The following is a 25151-nucleotide window of genomic DNA, read 5'->3' on the forward strand; positions in this document are numbered from 1 at the left end:
CAACACTCATGAAAATGTCGAACTGCTGAGATCAGCGAAATCTGTAAGTTTTTGCGGCCAGGGGACCCGCGCCCCTCCCTGCCAGGCTCAGTCCTGTGGGAGGAGGGGCTGTCAGCTCCGGGAAGGAGAAGGGAGAACTGCAGTGGCTGCTCTTATCGGAAACTCATTCTACTGATCCAGACTCCAACCATAGATAGACAGAGACCAGACACCAGAGAATCTGTGAGCAGCCAGCCCAGCAGAGAGGAGACAGGCATAGAAAAAAAAAAAACAACACGAAAAACTCCAAAATAAAAGCAGAGGATTTTTAGAGCTCTGGTGAACACAGAAAGGGGAAGGGCGGAGCTCAGGCCCTAAGGAGCATATGCAAATCCCGAAGAAAAGCCAATCTCTCTGCCCTGTGGACCTTTCCTTAATGGCCCTGGTTGCTTTGTCTCTTAGCATTTCAATAACCCATTAGATCTCTGAGGAGGACCCTTTTTTTTTTATTTTTTTAATTTTTTATTTTATTTATTTATTTATTTTTTTAATCCTTTTTTCTTTTTCTAAAACAATTACTCTAAGAAGCCCAATACAGAAAGCTTCAAAGACTTGCAATTTGGGCGCGTCAAGTCAAGAGCAGAACTAAGAGAGCTCTGAGACAAAAGGCAATAATTCAGTGGCTGAGAAAATTCACTAAACACCACAACTTCCCAAGAAAACAGGGGTGTCCGCTCACAGCCACCATCCTGGTGGACAGGAAACACTCCTGCCCATCGCCAGCCCCATAGCCCAGAGCTGCCCCAGACAACCCAGTGTGACGGAAGGGCTTCAAATAACAGGCACACACCACAAAACTGGGCGTGGACATTAGCCTTCCCTGCAACCTCAGCTGATTGTCCCAGAGTTGGGAAGGTGGAGCAGTGTGAATTAACAAAGCCCCATTCAGCCATCATTTGAGCAGACTGGGAGCCTCCCTACACAGCCCAGCAGCCCAGAACTGCCCTGAGGGGACGGCACTCACCTGTGACATAGCACAGTCATCCCTCAACAGAGGACCCGGGGTGCACAGCCTGGAAGAGGGGCCCACTTGCAAGTCTCAGGAGCCATACGCCAATACCAAGGACTTGTGGGTCAGTGGCAGAGACAAACTGTGGCAGGACTGAACTGAAGGATTAGACTATTGCAGCAGCTTTAAAACTCTAGGATCACCAGGGAGATTTGATTGTTAGGGCCACCCCCCCTCCCTGACTGCCCAGAAACACGCCCCACATACAGGGCAGGCAACACCAACTACACACGCAAGCTTGGTACACCAATTGGGCCCCACAAGACTCACTCCCCCACTCACCAAAAAGGCTAAGCAGGGGAGAACTGTCTTGTGGAGAACAGGTGGCTCGTGGACGCCACCTGCTGGTTAGTTAGAGAAAGTGTACTCCACGAAGCTGTAGATCTGATAAATTAGAGATAAGAACTTCAATAGGTCTACAAACCCTAAAAGAACCCTATCAAGTTCAGCAAATGCCACGAGGCCAAAAACAACAGAAAATTATAAAGCATATGAAAAAACCAGACGATATGGATAACCCAAGCCCAAGCACCCAAATCAAAAGACCAGAAGAGACACAGCACCTAGAGCAGCTACTCAAAGAACTAAAGATGAACAATGAGACCATAGTACGGGATATGAAGGAAATCAAGAAGACTCTAGAAGAGCATAAAGAAGACATTGCAAGACTAAATAAAAAAATGGATGATCTTATGGAAATTAAAGAAACTGTTGACCAAATTAAAAAGATTCTGGACACTCATAGTACAAGACTAGAGGAAGTTGAACAACGAATCAGTGACCTGGAAGATGACAGAATGGAAAATGAAAGCATAAAAGAAAGAATGGGGAAAAAAATTGAAAAAATCGAAATGGACCTCAGGGATATGATAGATAATATGAAAAGTCCAAATATAAGACTCATTGGTGTCCCAGAAGGGGAAGAAAAGGGTAAAGGTCCAGGAAGAGTATTCAAAGAAATTGTTGGGGAAAACTTCCCAAATCTTCTAAACAACATAAATACACAAATCATAAATGCTCAGCGAACTCCAAATAGAATAAATCCAAATAAACCCACTCCAAGACATATACTGATCACACTGTCAAACACAGAAGAGAAGGAGCAAGTTCTGAAAGCAGCAAGAGAAAAGCAATTCACCACATAAAAAGGAAACAGCATAAGACTAAGTAATGACTACTCAGCAGCCACCATGGAGGCGAGAAGGCAGTGGCACAATATATTTAAAATTCTGAGTGAGAAAAATTTCCAGCCAAGAATACTTTATCCAGCAAAGCTCTCCTTCAAATTTGAGGGAGAGCTTAAATTTTTCACAGACAAACAAATGCTGAGAGAATTTGCTAACAAGAGACCTGCCCTACTAGAGATACTAAAGGGAGCCCTACAGACAGAGAAACAAAGACAGGACAGAGAGACTTGGAGAAAGGTTCAGTACTAAAGAGATTCGGTATGGGTACAATAAAGGATATTAATAGAGAGAGGGGAAAAATATGGCAAACATAAAACAAAGGATAAGATGGCTGATTCAAGAAATGCCTTCACGGTTATAACGTTGAATGTAAATGGATTAAACTCCCCAATTAAAAGATATAGATTCGCAGAATGGATCAAAAAAATTGAACCATCAATATGCTGCATACAAGAGACTCATCTTAGACATAGGGACACAAAGAAACTGAAAGTGAAAGGATGGAAAAAAATATTTCATGCAAGCTACAGCCAAAAGAAAGCAGGTGTAGCAATATTAATCTCAGATAAAATAGACTTCAAATGCAGGGATGTTTTGAGAGACAAAGAAGGCCACTACATACTAATAAAAGTGGCAATTCAGCAAGAAGAAATAACAATCGTAAATGTCTATGCACCCAATCAAGGTGCCACAAAATACATGAGAGAAACACTGGCAAAACTAAAGGAAGCAATTGATGTTTCCACAAGAATTGTGGGAGACTTCAACACATCAGTCTCTGCTATAGATAGATCAACCAGACAGAAGACCGATAAGGAAATTGAAAACCTAAACAATCTGATAAATGAATTAGATTGAACAGACATATACAGGACATTACATCCCAAATCGCCAGGATACACATACTTTTCTAGTGCTCATGGAACTTTCTCCAGAATAGATCATATGCTGGGACATAAAACAAGCCTCAATAAATTTAAAAAGATTGAAATTATTCAAAGCACATTCTCTGACCACAATGGAATACAATTAGAAGTCAATAACCATCAGAGACTTAGAAAATTCACAAATACCTGGAGGTTAAACAACACACTCCTAAACAATCAGTGGGTTAAAGAAGAAATAGCAAGAGAAATTGCTAAATATATAGAGATGAACGAAAATGAGAACACAACATACCAAAACCTATGGGATGCAGCAAAAGCAGTGCTAAGGGGGAAATTTATAGCACTAAACACATATATTAAAAAGGAAGAAAGAGCCAAAATCAAAGAACTAATGGATCAACTGAGGAAGCTAGAAAATGAATAGCAAACCAATCCTAAACCAAGTAGAAGAAAAGAAATAACAAGGATTAAAGCAGAAATAAATGACATAGAGAACAAAAAAACAATAGAGAGGATAAATATCACCAAAAGTTGGTTCTTTGAGAAGATCAACAAGATTGACAAGCCCCTAGCTAGACTGACAAAATCAAAAAGAGAGAAGACCCATATAAAGAAAATCATGAATGAAAAAGGTGACATAACTGCAGATCCTGAAGAAATTAAAAAAATTATAAGAGGATATTATGAACAACTGTATGGCAATAAACTGGACAATGTAGAAGAAATGGACAATTTCCTGGAAACATATGAACAACCTAGACTGACCAGAGAAGAAATAGAAGAACTCAACCAACCCATCACAAGCAAAGAGATCCAATCAGTCATCAAAAATCTTCCCACAAATAAATGCCCAGGGCCAGATGGCTTCACAGGGGAATTCTACCAAACTTTCCAGAAAGAACTGACACCAATCTTACTCAAACTCTTTCAAAACATTGAAAAAAGTGGAACACTACCTAACTCATTTTATGAAGCTAACATCAATCTAATACCAAAACCAGGCAAAGATGCTACAAAAAAGGAAAACTACCGGCCAATCTCCCTAATGAATATAGATGCAAAAATCCTCAACAAAATACTTGCAAATCGAATCCAAAGACACATTAAAAAAATCATACACCATGACCAAGTGGGGTTCATTCCAGGCATGCAAGGATGGTTCAACATAAGAAAAACAATCAATGTATTACAACACATTAACAAGTCAAAAGGGAAAAATCAATTGATCATCTCAATAGATGCTGAAAAAGCATTTGACAAAATCCAACATCCCTTTTTGATAAAAACACTTCAAAAGGCAGGAATTGAAGGAAACTTCCTCAACATGATAAAGAGCATATATGAAAAACCCACAGCCAGCATAGTACTCAATGGTGAGAGACTGAAAGCCTTCCCTCTAAGATCAGGAACAAGACAAGGATGCCCGCTGTCACCACTGTTATTCAACATTGTGCTGGAAGTGCTAGCCAGGGCAATCCGGCAAGACAAAGAAATAAAAGGCATCCAAATTGGAAAAGAAGAAGTAAAACTGTCATTGTTTGCAGACGATATGATCTTATATCTAGAAAACCCTGAGAAATCGACGACACAGCTACTAGAGCTAATAAACAAATTTAGCAAAGTAGCGGGATACAAGGTTAATGCACATAAGTCAGTAATGTTTCTATATGCTAGAAATGAACAAACTGAAGAGACACTCAAGAAAAAGATACCATTTTCAATAGCAGCTAAAAAAATCAAGTACCTAGGAATCAACTTAACCAAAGATGTAAAAGACCTATACAAAGAAAACTACATAACTCTACTAAAAGAAATAGAAGGGGACCTTAAAGATGGAAAAATATTCCATGTTCATGGATAGGAAGGCTAAATGTCATTAAGATGTCAATTCTACCTAAACTCATCTACAGATTCAATGCAATCCCAATCAAAATTCCAACAACCTGCTTTGCAGACTTGGAAAAGCTAGTTATCAAATTTATTTGGAAAGGGAAGATGCCTCGAATTGCTAAAGACACTCTAAAAAAGAAAAATGAAGTGGGAGGACTTACACTCCCTGACTTTAAAGCTTATTATAAAGCCACAGTTGCCAAAACAGCATGGTACTGGCACAAAGATAGACATATAGATCAATGGAATCGAATTGAGAATTCAGAGATAGACCCTCAGATCTATGGCCGACTGATCTTTGATAAGGCCCCCAAAGTCACTGAACTGAGCCATAATGGTCTTTTCAACAAATGGAGCTGGGAGAGTTGGATATCCATATCCAAAAGAATGAAAGAGGACCCCTACCTCACCCCCTACACAAAAATTAACTCAAAATGGACCAAAGATCTCAATATAAAAGAAAGTACCATAAAACTCCTAGAAGATAATGTAGGAAAACATCTTCAAGACCTTGTATTAGGCGGCCACTTCCTAGAGTTTACACCCAAAGCACAAGCAACAAAAGAGAAAATAGATAAATGGGAACTCCTCAAGCTTAGAAGTTTCTGCACCTCAAAGGAATTTCTCAAAAAGGTAAAGAGGCAGCCAACTCAATGGGAAAACATTTTTGGAAACCATGTATCTGACAAAAGACTGATATCTTGCATATACAAAGAAATCCTACAACTCAATGACAATAGTACAGACAGCCCAATTATAAAATGGGCAAATGATGTGAAAAGACAGTTCTCTGAAGAGGAAATACAAATGGCCAAGAAACACATGAAAAAATGTTCAGCTTCACTAGCTATTAGAGAGATGCAAATTAAAACCACAATGAGATACCATCTAACACCGGTTAGAATGGCTGCCATTAAACAAACAGGAAACTACAAATGCTGGAGGGGATGTGGAGAAATTGGAACTCTTATTCACTGTTGGTGGGACTGTATAATGGTTCAGCCACTCTGGAAGTCAGTCTGGCAGTTCCTTAGAAAACTAGATATAGAGCTACCATTCGATCCGGCGATTGCACTTCTCGGTATATACCCGGAAGATCGGAAAGCAGTGACATGAACAGATATCTGCACACCAATGTTCATAGCAGCATTATTCACAATTGCCAAGAGATGGAAACAACCCAAATGTCCTTCAACAGATGAGTGGATAAATAAAATGTGGTATATACACACGATGGAATACTACGCGGCAGTAAGAAGGAACGATCTTGTGAAACATATGAGAACATGGATGAACCTTGAAGACATAATGCTGAGTGAAATAAGCCAGGCACAAAAAGAGAAATATTATATGCTACCACTAATGTGAACTTTGAAAAATGTAAAACAAATGGTTTATAATGTAGAATGTAGGGGAACTAGCAGTAGAAAGTAATTAAGGAAGGGGGAACAATAATCCAAGAAGAACAGATATGCTTTTTACCGTTCTGGGGATGCCCAGAAATGACTATGGTCTGTTAATTTCTGATGGATATAGTAGGAACAAGTTCACAGAAAGGTTGCTATATTATGTAACTTTCTTGGGGTAAAGTAGGAACATGTTGGAAGTTAAGCAGTTATCTTAGTTTAGTTGTCTTTTTCTTACTCCCTTGTTATGGTCTCTTTGAAATGTTCTTTTATTGTATGTTTGTTTTCTTTTTAACTTTTTTTTCATACAGTTGATTCAAAAAAGAAGGGAAAGTTAAAAAAAAAAAAGAAAGAAAGAAAAACAAGGAAAAAAAAATGATGTAGTGCCCCCTTGAGGAGCCTGTGGAGAATGCAGGGGTATTCGCCTACCCCACCTCCATGGTTGCTAACATGACCACAGACATAGGGGACTGGTGGTTTGATGGGTTGAGCCCTCTACCATAAGTTTTACCCTTGGGAAGACGGTTGCTGCAAAGGAGAGGCTAGGCCTCCCTATATTTGTGCCTGGGAGTCTCCTCCTGAATGCCTGTTTGTTGCTCAGATGTGGCCCTCTCTCTCTGGCTAAGCCAACTTGAAAGGTGGGATCACTGCCCTCCCCCCTGCGTGGGATCGGACACCCAGGGGAGTGAATCTCCCTGGCAGCGTGGAGTGTGACTCCCGGGGAGGAATGTAGACTCGGCATCGTGGGACGGAGAACATCTTCTTAGCCAAGAGGGGGATGTGAAAGGAAATGAAGTGAGCTTCAGTGGCAGAGAGATTCCAAGACGAGCCGAGGGGTCACTCTGGTGGGCACTCTTACGCACACTTTAGACAACCCTTTTTAGGTTCTGAGGAATTGGGGTAGCTGGTGGTGGATACCTGAAACTATCAGACTACAACCCAGAACCCATGAATCTCGAAGACAGATGTATGAAAATGTAGCTTATGAGGGGTGACAATGGGATTGGGAAAGCCATAAGGACCACACTCCACTTTGTCTAGTTTATGGATGGATGAGTAGAAAAATAGGGGAAGGAAACAAACAGACAAAGGTACCCAGTGTTCTTTTTTACTTCAATTGCTCTTTTTCACTGTAATTATTATTCTTGTTATTTTTGTGTGTGTGCTAATGAAGGTGTCAGGGATTGATTTGGGTGATGAATGTACAGCTATGTAGTGGTACTGTAAACAATCGAAAGTACGATTTGTTTTGTATGACTGCGTGGTATGTGAATATATCTCAATAAAATGATTAAAAAAAAAAAGAATACTGTAAATAACCTTTAGATTTAATCCAGGTACAAGAACTCTACTGTCAGAACATATGGATAAAGCTGTCTTTACTTTGAGTAAATAGGCTACTGACCCTAATTAAATACATTCCCACCCATGGGCATGGTCAATTTCTGAAAGGGCAAGAATTTCAGAAGGCAATGTTGATTAGTGCTCATGGAATGAAAATAGGAAAGCAAGGAGATTGTGATATTAATCAAATTAATGATGGAATGAGTTATATAGAATTAAGAGAGAGAAATCAGCAGGAGAGGGTATTGCAAGATAATATCTCTACTGAGGAATCTGATAATGAAGATGCTGACTTCTCTCTATGCTGCTGTCATACACCACCTGGTGTTTTCTGTTCTTATAGTGAAGAACCAGTTATTCCTTGTGATATAGAAGAATATTTGACAGAAATTTTACCTAAAAACACTCAAGTACAATTTCCAAATGATAAAAATTGGAAAGGCCTTACTATAATAACTGGGAGAGATGATTCATATCCTTCAAGTCCTATGTTAGAAGAGATTATACTGAAGGAGAAGCTAAACAGTTAAAAAAAAGCTGTGAATATTTTCAAGAAAGCAGAAAGCCCTTCTCAACCTTCTTAAATATAGGAAACATGTAATCATCTGGTCCTCTGTGAAAACAGGATGGGCTGTTATATGGGAATGTATAACATAGTGAATCTTATGGTGGACAATGTCTATGTTAACCATACAAATATAAAAGTTTCTCTCATGAACCAGAGCAAATGTGTGACACTATTACAAATAATTATAGAGAGGTATAAGGGGAAAATGTACCTATTGGAAACTATGGACTGTAGTCAACAATAATATTTTAATACTCTTTCATCAACAGTAACAAATGTACCACATAACACTATGGGTCAATATTAAGGGAGGATAAGGAGAATACAGGATTTGGGTTTTCTTTTTTATCTTTCTTTTTTGACTAATGAAAATGTTTTAAAATAGATAATGAGCATGTATACGCAATTATGTGAAGACACTGTGAGCCAGTGATTGTATACTTTGGCTGGGTTTTAAGGTGTATGAATATATCTCAGTAAAATTGCATTAAACAACATTTATAGACTTGGGATGGTAATTAAATGAAATCTAATTGCCAGAATTCAATAAACAAATGAAAATGTCCTTGAGAGCTATGAAAAAGGATTTCCTGGATTATGCTTGGGAAAAATTAACAATTGTAGTATATTTTCCAGAGCTTGATATTCAGTAGGCTTTTGAGGTTGTACATACTTCTAGGATAGTGTGAAAACAAAGACATTTTTAACCTCAGTTGGAGGAAAGGAAACAAAATGATTTCTTGCATAAACTCTCATCATTTCAATTTTTTCTACTTGGGTATGTTCTCCCTATGTTTATACAGATAATGATAAAATAAATAAGCATTATCTGTATTAGATCTTTAAGATAATAAAAATGGAAGATTGCTTAATGAAATTAGTTATTTGTTTGACAAGCTTTATTACATTTTTGATACATGAAAGTAGTTCAGAGATCTTTTTGGTAAAAAATTATGCAGGTATATAAAGTATGCAGGATATACGCTGTTAAAGAAAATAGTGCAGTTTTGTCCTAAAGTGAAATGACTGTTTTTTTTAACAGAATGAGAGATAAATATGTAGGACAAGACCTGAATGGATATGGGAAGTTTCAGAGGGTTTGTGGAAATGAATTTTGATTCACATAGTTCATGCTGCCTAAAATTTGATAAGCTTGTTTATAATTCCATAAGCCTTTGTATCAAACTGCACATTCACACAAAACTGGAGTTTGTTTTTTCTCTGTTAAAATAATGAAATTTTCTCAGATTATTAGTCTGCTCTTAATGAAAAATTTTCTTAACTATCTGAGTATTCTGTGAAGAAGATTAAAATTCTATATCAGAATAATATCCTTGTTTATGTTTATGTTGGCCTAATCACCCTTTATTTCAGAAGAGAAGTCTCACCTTTAAAGGCAAGCTTTTGCAAAGGATATGTTCTATCACCTTGTGAAAGTGAGGTGTTAAAAACAGCTTAAGACCACATGGTCTGCATGGGTCCCAGTGTGCAGAGCAGAGTGGTCAGGGCCTTTCCTTCCATTGCATGACTGCAGCCAGTGTGACTTTCCAGAGGATTTCAAAAGAACTGTTAGTGGGACTTCCAGGAAGATGGAAGAATAAGATAGGCAGAGCTAACTTCTCCACTGGGAATAACTACAGAAAAGGTAGAAAGTGACTGGGACAGCAGCTCTAGGGTATGAGTAGCCAGAAAGGGAGTTTTACATTATATAGGGAGGATCTGGCTGAAAAAAATGGAGAAAATATGTCTGAGAGGATGGGGTGACTTTATTCAATTGTGTCCACTCCTTGGGCTGGCTGTTACACATGGGCCAGAGTGGCTGCAGGAGGAGTTGGGGAGTCATCTCTCTGTCCCACAGCCAGGAGATCTTGCATGGGAACCCAGGAATCAGCAGACTTGTTTTATCCACACATAGAGATATCTGTATTTTATCCACACCATTTGCAGCAGTGCCCAGTGCCTAGCCCCCAATCCTGAGACAAGCCACTATGGGTGCCTGTATTTTGGGGAGTCAGGAGGAGACAGGATGCAGAGCAGAGACAATCTGATAATAGGCCCACCACAGAGACATTCTGGGTCCTGCTGCCTATATGCTTTCTCTACAGGGGCCTGGGACACTCATGGAGAAGGAGGGCACCACCAAACTGGCAGCAGGCAGGGGAAGGAGAACCTTTCAGCTCCACAGTCTGAGGTCAGTCCACTCAGTAGCCTGGGAATCACTAGACCCACCAGGCCCATAAGCAGATACTCCACTGAGGTGCACAGTGTTCATCCCCCATGATTGGGGCTGGCAGCTTTCAGCATGCATGTAGACCAGCTGCATTAACCAGACTTTCATCTGGTCTGGACCCTGCCCAGTAGGCTGTCACAGGAGGGGAGAGGCAGGCTTGAGGGGAAGAGGTGGCCTAAAAGTGCCATCTGCAGGGAACACAGGGAAAGTGTACTCTGGCAAATTGCTTTTCTGTCTAGCCTTCAACATATTTCCAAGTAGACTTGTAACTCCCATGGGAAGCCTCAGCCTTTGGCTGGGAAATCACTGATAAACTAATTGCCAAAGGAGATCTTCAATGCAACCATGAGCAACTATAAAATCTTAGGCAAGATATTCAAATCTGAGAAACCAACAGAAAATCACAAAGCACATGAAGATGCAAGAAGGTGTGGCCAAGCTAAATGACCAAATTAAAAAGCCAGAGGAGACACAGAATATTGAACAACTAATCAAAGACATACATACAAATCTCAGAAATAATTTCAATGGGTTGGATAGAGACATAAAGGATATCAAGAATACACTAGAAGAGCATAAAGAGAATTTGAAAGAACAAATTGAAAAATAGCAGATCTTATGGAAAAAAAAGATACTGTAGATCAAATTAAAAATATACTAGAGACACACAACAGCAGAATTGAAGAGGCAGAAGAAAGAGCAAGTGAACTAGAGGACAGGGAAACTGAAATCAAACAAACAAAAGAACAAATGATGAAAAAGATGGAAATATTTGAATCAGATCTCAGGGAAATGATTGACAATGTGAAGCATGCAAACATAAGAATCACTGGTATCCCAGAAGGAGAATAGTAAAGGGCTAGGAAGATTATTTGAGGAGATAATTGGGGAAAACTTCCCCACCATTATTAAAAACATAAATATGCAAATCAAAGAAGCCTAATGAACTCTAAGTAGAATAAATACAGGTAGACTCACTCCAAGAAACATACTAATCATACTGTCAAATGCTGAAGAAGAGAGAGACTTGAAAGCAGCAAGAGAAAAGTGACTCACCACCATCAAGTGAAGACATGTAAGACTAAGTACTAACTACTCAATGGGCCCCATGGAGGCAAGAAGGCAGTGGCATCGCATATTTAAGATATTGAAACAGAAAAATTGCCATCCAAGGATTCTGTATCCAGCAAAGCTGTCCTTAAAGTGAAGGAGAATTTAAAATTTTCACAAACAAATGCTGAGAGAATTTGTTTACAAGAGACCGTACCCTGAGAGAAATAATAAAGGAAGTTTTGTCAGCTGAAAAAAATAAAAGAGAGAGAGATCTGGAGGAGGGCACAGAATTGAAGAGTATTATTAAGGATTACTTAAAGGATGAAGAGGAAGAGAGGGAAAAAAGTAGAACTAAAAATAAAAACTAAATGAGAAGATGGCTGGGTCAAGAACTTTCTTTACAGGAATAACTTCGAATCTTAATGAATCAAATTCTCAAATTAAAAGATACATATTGGCAGTATGGATTTAAAAATATGAGCCATCTATATGCTGTTTATAGGACACTCATCTTAGACCCAAGGATACAAATTGGTTGAAAGAGAAATGATGAAAAAAGACATGCCATACAAGATGTAACCAAAGAAAGCAGGGGTTGCTATATTAATATCAGACAAAATAGAATTTAAATTCAAAGATGTCATAAGAGATGAGGAAGAACACTATATATTAGCAAAAGGGACAACTCACCAAGAAGAAATAACAATCAAAATGTTTCTGCACCCCATCAAGGAACTCCAAAATACGTGAGGAAACATTGGCAATATTGAAGGGAGCAATAGTTGTCTCTACAATAATAGTGGGAGATTTTAATACTCCATTCTCTTCTATAGATAGTACAACCAGAAAGAGGATCAATAAGGAACTAGAGAATCTAAAAAATGTGATAAATGAATTAGACCTAACAGACATATATAGATCACTGCATCCTCAAACACCGGGATTTAAATACTTCTCAAGTGCTCATGGAATGTTCTCCAAGATAGATAATATGCTGAGGAACAAAAAAGGTCTGAATAAATTTTAAAGGAATGCAGCTGTAAATCAACCATAAAAGAACCAGAACTTTCACAAATACATGGAAATTAAACAACACACTTTTAAACAATCAGTGGGTCAAAGAAGAAATTGCATGAGAAATCAGTAAATATCTGGAGGCAAATGAAAACAAGAATACAATGCAGTGAAGGAGTGCTGAGAGGAAAATCTACAGCTCTAAATGCCTACATTAAAAAGGAAGTGAGAGGTAAAAACAAAGACCTAACTGAACAACTGAAAAAGCAAGAGAAAGAATAACAAACTAATCTTAGAGCAAGTAGAAGAAAAGAAATAACAAATACTAAAGCAGAAATAAATTAAATGGAGAAAAAGAAAACAATCAAATTGATAAAACAAAAAGTTCATTTTTTGAGAAGATCAACATTGACAAACTCCTAGCTAGACTGAAAAAGTAAAAAAGAGAGAACACACAAATAAACAAAATCAGAAATGAGAGGGAGGTCATTACCATGGACCACAAATAAATAAAAAAACAAAAGAGATTACTAAGAACAACTGTATAGCAACAAACTAGATAACTTAGATGAAATGGACAATTTCCTAGAAACACACAAAAAACCTATACTGACTAGAGAAGGAACAGAAGACCTCAACAAACCAATCCCAAGTAGAGAGATTCAATCAGTCATCAAAAACCTTCCTATAAAGAAAAGCCCAGGGCCAGATGTCTCCACAGGGGAATTTTATGAAACATTCCAAAAAGAACTAACACCATTTCTGCTCAAACTTTTCCAAAAAAATGAAGAGAAGGGAACATTACCTAACTCATTCTATGAAGCTAACATCACTCTAATACCAAAACTTGATAAAGATACTACTAAAAATGAAAACTAAAGACCAATCAACCTAATGAATATAGATGCAAAAATTTTCAACAAAATACTGGCAAATTGAATCCAACAGCACTTAAAAGAATTATAGACCACAGCCAAGTGGGGTTTATTCCAGGCATGTAAGTGTGGTTCAACACAAGAAAATCAATGTAATAAGACACAATAACAAATTAAATGGGAAAAAAATCCCATGACACTGAAAGGGCATTTGACAAAATTCAGCATCCTTTTCTGATAAAAACACTCCAAAAGTTAGGAATTGAAGGAAATTTCCTCAATATGATAAAAGGCATATATGAAAAACCCACAGCCAGCATCCTATTCAATGAGGAGAGACTGAAAATCCTCCCCCTAAGATCCTGAATGAGAAAAGGATGCCTACTGTCACCACTGTTATTCAACATTCTGCTAGAAGTTCTAGCTGAAAAATTGGGCAAGAAGAAAATAAAAGGCCTCCAAATTGGAAAGGTAGAATTACAACTCTCATTATTTGCAGAGGACACGATCCTATATTTGGAAAATCCAAGAAATCTATGACAAAGATACCTGGTGGGATACAAGATTAACAAGCAAAAATCAATAGTAATGGTAGTGACCTAACCAAGGAGGCAATTAAGAAAAAAATTCCATTCACAAAAGTAAATAAAAGAATCAAGTATATGGGAATAAACTTAACCAAGAATTTTAAAGACCTGTACACTGAAAACTACAAAACATGGCTAAAAGACATTAAAGAAGACCTAAATAGGTGGAAAGACATTTTGTTTTCATAGATAGAAAGGCTAAATGTCATCAAGATGTCAATTCTACTCAAATTAATCTACAGATTCAATGCAATTCCAATCAGAATTCCAACAACATATTTTACAGACTTGGAAAAGTTAGTTATCAAATTTATATGGAAGGGAAAGGGACCTCAAGCAGTCAAAAACATCCTAAAAAAGAAAAATGAAGTGGGAGGACTTATACTTCCTGACTTTTAAGCTTATAATAAAGCCACAGTGGTCAGAACAGCATGATGTTGGCACAAAGAAAGACATATTGGCCAATGGAATAGAATTGACAGTTCAGATACAGACCCTCAGATCTATGGCCAATTGGTTTTTGACAAGTCCTCTAAATCCACTGAACTGAGACAGACTAGTCTTTTTAGCAAATGGGTCTGGGAGAACTGGATATCTATATCCAAAGCGATGTAAGAGGACCCCTACCTCACATCTTATACAAAAATTGACTCAAAGTGGACCAAAGACCTAAATACAAGAGCAAGTACCATAAAACCCCCAGAAGAAAATGTAGGGAAACATCTTCAAGGCCAAGAGATAGGAAGTAGCTTCTTAGATTTTCCATGTGAAGCACAAACAACAAAAGAAAAAATAGATAAATGTAAATTGCTCAAGATTGAACACTTCTGTGTTTCAAAGGACTTTGTTAAAAAGGTGAAGAGGCAGCCAACACAATGAGAGAAAATATTTGGAAACTATATGTCTAGATAAGTTTTTGATATCTGTTATATACAAAGAAATTCTAGAACTAAATAGCAAAAGCACAAACAACCCAATTATAAAATGGGCAAAAGGTATGGACAGGCATTTTTTGAAAGAGGAAATACAAATGACTAAAAAGCACATGAAAAGATGTTCATCTTCATTTGCTATTAGGGAAATGCAAATCAAAACCACAATGAGATATCATCTCACACCAATAAGAACAAACAAGAAACTGCAAATGTTGAGAGGAGGTGGAGAAATTGGAACACTTATTCACTGCTGGTGGGAATGTAAAATGGTATAGTCACTGTGGAAGAGAGTTTGGCAGTTCCTAGAAAATGAAATATCGAGTTTCCCTATGACCTGGCAGTTTTGCTACTCAGGATATACCCAGAAGATATGAAGGCAGGGACATGAACAGACATTTGCACACTGATGTTCATAGCAGCATTATTCACAATTGCCAAAAGATGGAAACAATCCAAGTGTCCATCAACAGATGAGTGGATAAACAAAATATGGTATATTCATATGGTGGACTATTTTGCAGCAATAACAAGGAATGAAGTCTTGAAGCATGTGACAACATGGATGAGCCTTGAGGACATAAGACTGAGTGAAACAAGCCAGACGATAAAGGACAGTTATTATACAATTTCACTAATTTGAACCTCTAGAAAATATAAACTCAGAGTCTTATAATGTAGAATATAGGGGACCTAGAAATAGAAGTTACAGAAGGGGGGATTGGTTACCTAATATGTACTGAATTGTTAATGAGGTTGAACTGAAAAGTTGGGAATGGATAGAGATGATGGTAGTTCATTATTGGCATTATAAGTAATAGTGCCATGTTGAAGGTGAATTTGATTGAAAGGGGTTGTTAAAAGTCATGTATCTCACCAATTAACACTACAAATATAAATAAATTCATGCATGAACTACTACAAATGTATGATGCTTGTGCAAAGAGTTAATAATAGAGTGGCATATAGAGTAAAATAACCTATAACATGGTATGGGCTATATTTAATAATAATACCTTACAAATACCACAAAAACACTAGGGGTAAACAATTGGAGGGGATAAGTGTTATGGGGGTGTTTTGAGTTTTCTTTTTTGTATTTGAGTGTCTATTATTTTTTTCTTTGTAGCAATGAAAATTTTCTAAAATTGAAAGTGAAGATGATTGCACAACTAAGTGAGGCTACCGTGAAACATTGATTCATTGATTGTATAGTTTGGATGGAATATAGGGGATGTGAATATATCTAAAAAATAAGCAGATTCAATAAATAAATAAACAAACAATGATACAAGTGCTAGAAAAGATGTAGAGAGAGTGGTATATCTATTCAGTGTTGGCAGGGAAATAGAAAGGTGCAGCACTTTTGGAGGGCAGGGTGGCTGATCCACAGAAGGCTAGATATGTGGTCACCCTGTGATCATGCAATCCCATTATTAAGAATATGCTTGGAAGAACTGAAAGCAGTGACACAATTAGATATTTGCACACTGATGGCTATGGCAGCATTATTCATGACTGCCTTTGGATGTTGGTGGCTGAAGTCTCCATCAATGATGAGCAGAAGGGTGAACTGTTGTGTATACAGATAATGGAGTATTGTGTGGCTACAGAAAGGAATGAAGTTATGGGGCATGCAACAAGATGAATGAACCTAGAGGTTATTATGTTGAGTGAAATAAGCCAGAAACAAAAGGATAAATATTCTATGGTCTCATTTAGAAAATACTTATAAGAAAATTAGGGCCTAGCTTGTAAACTCTTAAAGCAGTCACATCTATTCCTGAATCTTAATTGATATTTCTAAATTTTATGATGTTGTACTCTATGTGTATATCCTGGTATTTCCCTGGAACTCTAGGTAACTGCGTAATAACTAAGCTTCAGAATTAGAGTCCTGAAAGTCAGCAAAACTCCACATAGCAACTGTTAAAGAAGCTGTAAAAGAGATCAGACTTCAATTAGAGATATGAATGAAGCTGATCTGGTTAGAACTAAGGTAAAGCAGAATGCAGGGTAAATGATGACATTGCCTGTACTTTAAATCTTTAACTTCTGTGAGAAAACCAAATTTACTTGTCAGTTATACTGTGTTGCTCTGATGCTTCTCTAAAAATACACACATATAATGTATAGCTCAGATAAGCAAGACAAGTCTATCCATTGCTGGATGCTTAATTTCTTTATTGTTGGTGGTTAAAAGTCCTCTTTCCTTCAAGATTTTTCTATGACTGTGCAGAAAAGGCATAGTGAGAGTCTGTATAAATATTTATCTTCTCACCTCATCAGATGATCAAGGCTCCATTCAGGGCAATAAGTTCAGCTTTCTGGGCTGAGGTAACTGGTGGCATGAGTTTGGCTTCTGGCACCTTTGTCAGGGTTACTATGGCATGTCTTGATCATTGATGCCCATGGTCCATAAAACTGCTTCCATCCATTAACATTTCTAGGTCAGGTACCTTTACAGAGGTGTCCCCCAAATCTAGTCAATTAGAGAACACTTCTTCAATCACCTGAATGCAGTCATGCACAGCAGGTACCTCGGATTCAGGAAATAGTGTAGCTGGATTAAGAACCACAGAACTGAAGAGGTGCACATTAGGGTTATCTAATAATATGGCTTGATATTTTCCCAGTTTGCCAGCAGTTAGCCAATAGCCTTCTCTCCGTTCAAGCAGAGATAGCATGCTGTGTGGCTTGTGTACTGTAATTTTCTGATCCAAAGTAAATTTTGCAGCTTCCTGTAAAATGTCACAAATGGCAGCCACAGCCCAAAGATAAGGTGGTTACCCCTGTGTCACTAAGTCCAGTTTCTTTGAAAAATATGCCACAGGTCATTGACATCCCCCAAAGTTTTGTGTGAAAACACCAAGCCCTATTCCCTGCCTTTTGTGTACAAACAGATAAAAAGGTTTCCATACATCAGGCAGTGCCAAGGATGGAGCAGTGACCAGCTTTTCTTTAATTTGATGAAAAGTCTGGCTATATTCTGCAGTCCATTCTAGGGTTTCTTAGTCTGAGCCCTGCACAGCAGCATACAAAAATTTAGCAATAAGCCCAAAGTTGGGATCCAGATGCAGCAGAAATTGGCCACTCCCAGAAATTCCTGCAATTGTTTGTCTTCAATTCATCAGGGTTTGGTGCCTATCAGGCAGGAGGGCCCTCTGGCCCTGGGAGAGTAAATATCTGACTCTACACAGGGTTTAGTAATTTGAGCTTTCTCTGAGACACTTTATATCCACTAGCATTACAAAAGTTCAGAGTCTTGATAGTATTTGCATCTGAATCTTCTGCAGTTTTGATGGCTATCAAGGTATCATCTACATATTGCAAAAGGACACCTCAATGCAGTTGCAAACCACACAAATCTTTTGCTAAGAATTCTCCAGAGTGTGGGAGAATTCTTAAATCCTTGTGGTAAAATAGTCCACATAGGTTGCGCTTTAATTTTAGTGTCTGGATCTTCCCATTCAAAAGCAAATATTTCTTGGGATTCAAAAGCCACAGGTATGCAAAAGAAAGCATCCTTTTGTACCTGTTTGTACACAAAAGTCTAATACAGAGAACAATTTGAAGTTCCCAGTCAGAATTGTCAATAGAGTGTAAGGACTAGGCAAAACTGGATAAATGTCTTTTACAATTTTTTTTTACAGCCTTTAAATCTTGGACAAGCCTATATTCTCCACTAGTGCTAGATGTCAAGACTGGGAGTATAGGCATGTTATATGGAGACAGGCGAGGCTGAATGAGGCCACTTTCTTTTAAAGTTTCCATTACTGGTTTGATGCTTTTCCTTGCTTGTAGTGACAAAGGATATTGACATACCTTGGGTTGATTTATTCCTGCCTTTAGTTCAATCTTTACTAGATAAGCAGCTCTAACTCTTCCTGGGTTGCCAGATGACCATACCTCAGAGTTGACATTGTAACTGAGAAGTTATGATTTAAAGACTGATTATGATTACTGAATCATTATATAGATATTCCTTTTTACTTTCTGGTATATTAGAGTAGACAGGGAGATAACTGAAACCTGAACTGTAATCCAGATGCCTTGATCTCTGATAATGATTGTATAGCATTTATCTTGTGCCATGGTGTTTGTAAAAACCTTGTGACTAACCTTCACTTGTACCCATTTATCCAGTTTTTCAACTTTAAGTCTTGTGACCACTAAAGACAGCCCCTAATGTTTATTAATGAAGGGTCTTGGGTCAGTCCAGAAATAAACTACCCCAAGTCCAAAGTTATCTTGATAACTAAAGCTGGATCTAACCAAAATGGGCCCACCTGACATGTGCAATAGCTTAGATTTTATCTATACCTCATTATAATACTAAAAATAACACCCATCATCATATCAAGGCTGCCATTTTCTTACATATGTTCTGTGACTAAGCATATAATCCCTCTGCACATGCTCAATAATTAGATCACCTCTAATTACATTATCTGGGGCCACTGTGCTCATTATCCTAAAATCTGCCCATCTTTTGATACTATAAAACTATCAGAATCACTGCAGATTGGGAGACAGATTTTGGACCAACAGGCCATCTATACCCCTGCTTCATGCCTATCAATAAACTCTTTCTTTATTTGAAACCCTGGTGTCTCAGGAATTTATTTGAGCACATTGGGCAAAAGAATCCACTGCCTTGGTACAGTAACAATTTGGTGACCCCACAAAGGGAAGATGCCTGAGACTCTTGAGCCTTGATAGGACAGGTAAGCAAGGTCCAAGCCTTTTGTGGCCACTGGACTATATTTATTCTAAAGGCTCAGCAACCAGCTTTTTCCCTGTCCTGCCAGCACTCCAGAACCTTGGTGCCTAAAAAGCTTCAAAGAGAGAAACTGTTTCCAGGTTCAAGTCAGGACATCTGACTGGATGAGTGGGTCATCAGGGTAAAAGTGGATTGGGAAGTTAATACACTGGTTCAAGGACCCTAAACACAGGCATAAGGACCTGGGTCTCACTTCCAGAATGATCCCCCTTGATCTGACCTCTACACCTTTTTGTTTTCTGGGTACCATTCTATACATGGTTTGAGGCCCTGACCTTTGCCTGTCTGTAGAGGGTTTAAAACCACATCCTGAGTTTGTCTCTTGAGTATACTCCTGGAAATAAGTCGTCTAATAATTAATTGGTACTTAATGAAATTAAGTAGGCCTGTTTAACTGTTAATTGGTATGTTACCTAGGTATAGTAAGTGTAAATAAGTCACCCAACAATTAATTTGTATTTAATGAAATTAAGTAGGCCTGTTTAACTGTTATCCAGTATGTTACATAGGTATAGTAAGTGTTTAATACCAGTTTACTTGTTAATCAGTGTGTTACTTAGATATAATAATGTCTGTTAAATTGTTAATTGGTGGGCTTGGCCTAGTTATTAATTGGTGTGTTACTTAAATATATTGTAAGTGTTAAGTGTCTTTAAATTTGTTAGTTAGTGTCTTGCTGCATTTGTATTGGTCAATAGTCATAACTGGTTACTGTGGGAACCCTGGGCCCCCAGGTGTCTTGAAGACTGCACTTAGCAGTTTGCTTGACCCAGGACAGTTAATATTTGAGTATTCTCCTTGTCTGTGCTATATGTAATCCATAACTACCTCTTCCCTGAGACTTCCTGAGATACTGTTGTCTACAAAATAATCTAGAATTCTCTCCTCCTCCCTGTTGATTAGAATCAATCCCTCCCTATGTTGCAAGCCTGCCTTATGCTCTCATACTCATTGGAATGTTGAGCCCTTATAACCAGCTTATTCAGCACCCCCAGAGTGCAGATTATTTCCACATTGAGCTCTGAACCTGCTGCCATTCAGAGCAGCTCCTGAACCCATTCAGAGAAGCTCCTGAATTCAGGGCAATGTGACTGGACTTCCTACCCTGTAGGTAAGCCCCATAATAAAAGCTCATGTCTCAGAACATGTCTGGTGCTTTCTTTAGTCCTTTGGCTACAAAAGCCCTATTGGGCCATTACAATTGATGTGCCAGATGGAGACTAAAGAAATCCCAGCCAGTGATGTCATGAACTTGGGGAAGGGAAAGGGGAAGTCCCCAGGCAGGATACTGGGGTGGCTTGAGACATCTATGTGGGGAGGAGTGGCTACACTCCTAGATGAATGGGGTCTGTTGAGGGAGTATGGAGATGTGTATATCTGCCTGGCTGGACTAATAGCTCTCCTACAACAGGCCACAGGACTTGTAGGATTTCATGAGAAAAAGGACAGCTGCCAGGCTGCTGAGTGGCCTGTGGCATCTATGTGGGGAGGGGTGGCTACTCTCCTAGATGAATGGGGATTGCTGAGGGAGTATGGCGATGTGTATAACTCCTTGGCTGGACTAATAGCCCCCCTGCAATTGGCCACAGGACTAGTAGGATTTCATGAGAAAAAGGAAAGCTGCCTGGCTGCTGCAGCAGTAGCCTAGCCACTCTTGGAGGCTGTGTGTGCAGCTACAGAAAAGACCATGATGGCTGATGTGGCAGACTGCCACCTAGAAGAATCATTGATGTTAGAAATAGATATGCAATTGACCCAAGCAGAATTGAAAGACACTGTGGATAAATGTTTAGAAATACTGGCATGCCAGTACATTAGAGTAAGAGGGCATAAGCTGCCCAAAGGGCAAGTTAGGCATACCCTAGATTCCTCTGACTGGGACTGTAATGTGTGGGACCCTGTTGCTTCCTCATCAAGAGATGATGAGCCCCTATCTGATTGGGAAATTAAGATTAATGAAAGTAAGCATGCATGTCCTCTGGTCCAACAAAAGGTGCCTTCCTGCAGATGTACTGTGGCAACATATCAGTATAAATTACCAGGGTCATTTAATAGCCCTGTCTGGCCAATGAAAAAAACTAATGGTACCTGGCAAATGACTATTAATTATATCAAACTTAATTTAGTAACTACTTTGCAGCTGTGTCAAATGTAGCCACCTTGTTGCAGGATACAAGTACTCAATTAAACCAATTTCACTTTGTGTTAAATCTTGCTAAAGCTTATTTTAGCATTTTAGATCCCTCCAGCCAGACTGCATCCACCTTTGTTCTGGTTTGCTAATGCTGCCTGGATGCAAAACACCAGAAATGGATTGGCTTTTATAAAGGGGGGTATATTTGGTTACACAGTTACAGTCTTAAGGCCATAAATTGTCCATCAGCAAAGGGTACCTTCACTGGAGGATAGCCAATGGTGTCCAGAAAATCTCTGTTAGCTGGGAAGGCATGTGGCTGGTGTCTGCTTGATCCCAGGTCACATTTCAAAATGGTGTTCTCCAAAATGGCTGCATCAGCTTCCAATGGCCATCTTCAAAATGTCTCAGCTCCAGCTAGTTATGAGCTCCTTCTGTCTGAGCTTATGTAGTGCTCCAGTAAACTAAACAAGGTCCATGTTGAATGGATGGGGCCATGCCTCCATGGAAATTATCCAGAGTTGTCACCTACAGTTGGGTGGGTCACATCTCCATGGACACTGAACCAATAGGTTCCAACCCAATCCACACTAATATGCCTGCCCCCACAAGAATACATTAAAGAATATGGCTTTTTCTGGAGGACATAAATATACAAACTGGCACAACCTTCATGTGGGAAAACCAACAATGGACATTTGCTGTGCTTCCACAGTCCCACCATCTGCCATGAACTGGTAGCACAAGTTTTAAAGGAAAAGACACTCCTTATGTTTCACTATAATGATGATATCATGCTAACCAGTAATTCTTTCCCAAAACTAGAAATTGCAGCTAGCACAGTGTTGACCCACCTTAAAAGTCAATGACGGGCTCTTCCCGTAAGTGGAGCGAGGTGATCTCTGAAAATGGTTCACTACTCACTTGACCCTGAAAACCCCACAAAATCATGCAAATCAAGAGGTTCAAATCTTCGTGTTCACTTTAAGAACACCCGAGAAACTGCTCAGGCCATCAAGGGTATGCATATTCGAAAAGCCACCAAGTATCTGAAAGATGTCACATTACAGAAGCAGTGTGTGCCATTCCGTCGTTACAACAGTGGTGTTGGTAGGTGTGCCCAGGCCAAACAGTGGGGCTGGACGCAGGGTCGATGGCCCAAAAAGAGTGCTGAATTTTTGTTACACATGCTTAAAAATGCAGAAAGTAATGCTGAACTTAAAGGTTTAGATGTAGATTCTCTGGTCATTGAGCACATCCACGTGAACAAAGCCCCCAAGATGCGCCGCCGGACTTACAGAGCTCATGGTCGGATTAACCCATACATGAGTTCCCCCTGCCACATTGAGATGATCCTTACTGAGAAAGAACAGATTGTTCCTAAACCTGAAGAAGAGGTTGCACAGAAGAAAAAGATATCCCAGAAGAAACTGAAGAAACAAAAACTTATGGCTCAGGAATAAATTCATCATAAATTAAATGCAAATTAAAGCAGAATGAAGCCGTTTCTCTTCCAGTGGAGTTTTGGGTTTGCTAGCGAAGACCTGGCCTTTGGTGAGGGCTCAAGGCTGCGGCGCCGGAAGTCCGGCGGGAAGTAGTTTCGCCTCCTCCTGGACGTCACCGTTACGTCTTGCGTGTCCTCAGGCTGACGCAGGCGCGCCTTTGTCAGCCCTCTGTTGAGGCACTCATTGGGTCCGCTGCAGCCACGTCCCTCCCTCCGGAAGTGCGGACATTTCCTCTTGGGCTTCGTGGTCGCTGGAGCTCACGCCTGGGACAATGGTGTGCATTCCTTGTGTCGTCATTCCAGTTCTGCTCTGGATCTACAAAAAATTCCTGGAGCCATATGTATACCCTCTGATTTCCCCTTTTGTTAGTCGTATATGGCCTAAAAAAGCTATACAAGAATCCAATGACAAAAATAAAGGCAAAGTAGACTGTAAGGGTACAGACATAAATGGATTACCGACAAAAGAACCAACAGAAACCTTTGATAAAAAGAAGGACTAACACGTTTCCTCAAAGGATTTCGTTGTTTTAAAATGGACTTGATAATTGTAATTGTCTTCCTTGTAATTGTCTCTCACTTTTTTCTCTCAGACCAGAATTCAGGATAGATAGTGTAGATATTTAACTGATGCTAATCAGGAAATAACATGGTATGTATTTTTCAGATGTATTTAGTTATATTTAATGACCTCATTCCTGCCTTTTTCATTGAAGTAACTTTCGTTTCTATTATTGCGGTTTTCATAATATGAATAAATGGAAGGTTTGTGCCAGTAGACATCTTTATTACTAAATCAGTGCTTAGAGATCCTTGGGCTCTTGCATTCATTCACATGAAAATGACTGCTGTTTGCTCTACTTTGGACTCTTCTAATTCAAATGAAGTACGTTTTTACTGTGCAACAGTGAGGTGAAATGAAAGATAGAGTTTTGGGAGACGATAATGAAGAAAAAATTACTTTCCAACACAGTGGAGCAGTTTATCTATGAGAGTAGTAATTACTGTTTCTAACTCTGAGGAAGATAGAAGAGCCAGGGATTATAGAATAAACTTCTTTGAGAAATAAAACATCTTTTACATAAATGTTCAATGTATATTATAAAATTCTACTCTGTTGCATTCCTTCTACTCTCATAAACATATTAAATAATCATTTAAAAAAAAAAAAGTCAATGATGGGCAGTAAATCAAAGCAAATTACAAGAGCCTGGGCATTTTCTCAAGTTCTTGGATATCATCTGGTTGGGTAAAACTAAAGCTATTCCTTCAGCTGTTGTTAAAATACAAAATTACCCTACACTACTACCTCCTAAACAATTAATAGCTTCTCTTGGTTTATTAGGTTACTGGAAATTGTTTATACTCTATTTAAAAATCTAAAAACCTTTGTACACCCTAATTAGAAAAGGAAAAGCATGAAAATAGGATTTTCCATGGCAGGCTGTGTTTATAAAAGCTAAGCAAACTATCATGTAAGCACAGGCTTTGAGGGGGGATGGGCCCCAATATACCCTATGAATTGGATGTGGCCAGTGCCAATATTGGCTTTGGGTGGGGTTTGTGGCAAAGGCAACAGTCTAAATGTGTAACTATTAGATTCTGGTCCAAACTTTGGAAAGGCAAAGAAGTCAGATATAGCCCATTGGAAAAGCAATTGTGCACAGATTATAATGCTCTGTTATAAGTTGAAAGTCTAACTCAAAGTT

The 25151-nt window shown here is 38.8% G+C and overlaps 2 protein-coding genes across 2 annotated transcripts; both read left to right on the top strand.

The window, feature by feature from the left end:
* Positions 1 to 22832: 22832 nt before the first annotated feature.
* LOC119504877 (60S ribosomal protein L17-like) lies at positions 22833 to 23435 on the top strand. The gene has a single exon (XM_037797479.1). It carries the CDS (start codon positions 22847 to 22849, stop codon positions 23399 to 23401), a length of 555 nt encoding a protein of 184 aa, XP_037653407.1. The 5' UTR covers positions 22833 to 22846; the 3' UTR covers positions 23402 to 23435.
* Positions 23436 to 24601, top strand: LOC119504878 (UPF0729 protein C18orf32 homolog). The gene has a single exon (XM_037797480.1). It carries the CDS (start codon positions 23715 to 23717, stop codon positions 23943 to 23945), a length of 231 nt encoding a protein of 76 aa, XP_037653408.1. The 5' UTR covers positions 23436 to 23714; the 3' UTR covers positions 23946 to 24601.
* Positions 24602 to 25151: the final 550 nt, after the last annotated feature.

Source organism: Choloepus didactylus, chromosome 10 (genome assembly GCF_015220235.1).
Source record: "Choloepus didactylus isolate mChoDid1 chromosome 10, mChoDid1.pri, whole genome shotgun sequence".
In the NCBI taxonomy this organism is placed as follows: domain Eukaryota; kingdom Metazoa; phylum Chordata; class Mammalia; order Pilosa; family Megalonychidae; genus Choloepus; species Choloepus didactylus.

Coding starts and splice junctions, on each gene's coding strand:
- LOC119504877 (XM_037797479.1), top strand. CDS start 22,847: ATGGTTCACTACTCACTTGACCCTGAAAACCCCACAAAATCATGCAAA.
- LOC119504878 (XM_037797480.1), top strand. CDS start 23,715: ATGGTGTGCATTCCTTGTGTCGTCATTCCAGTTCTGCTCTGGATCTAC.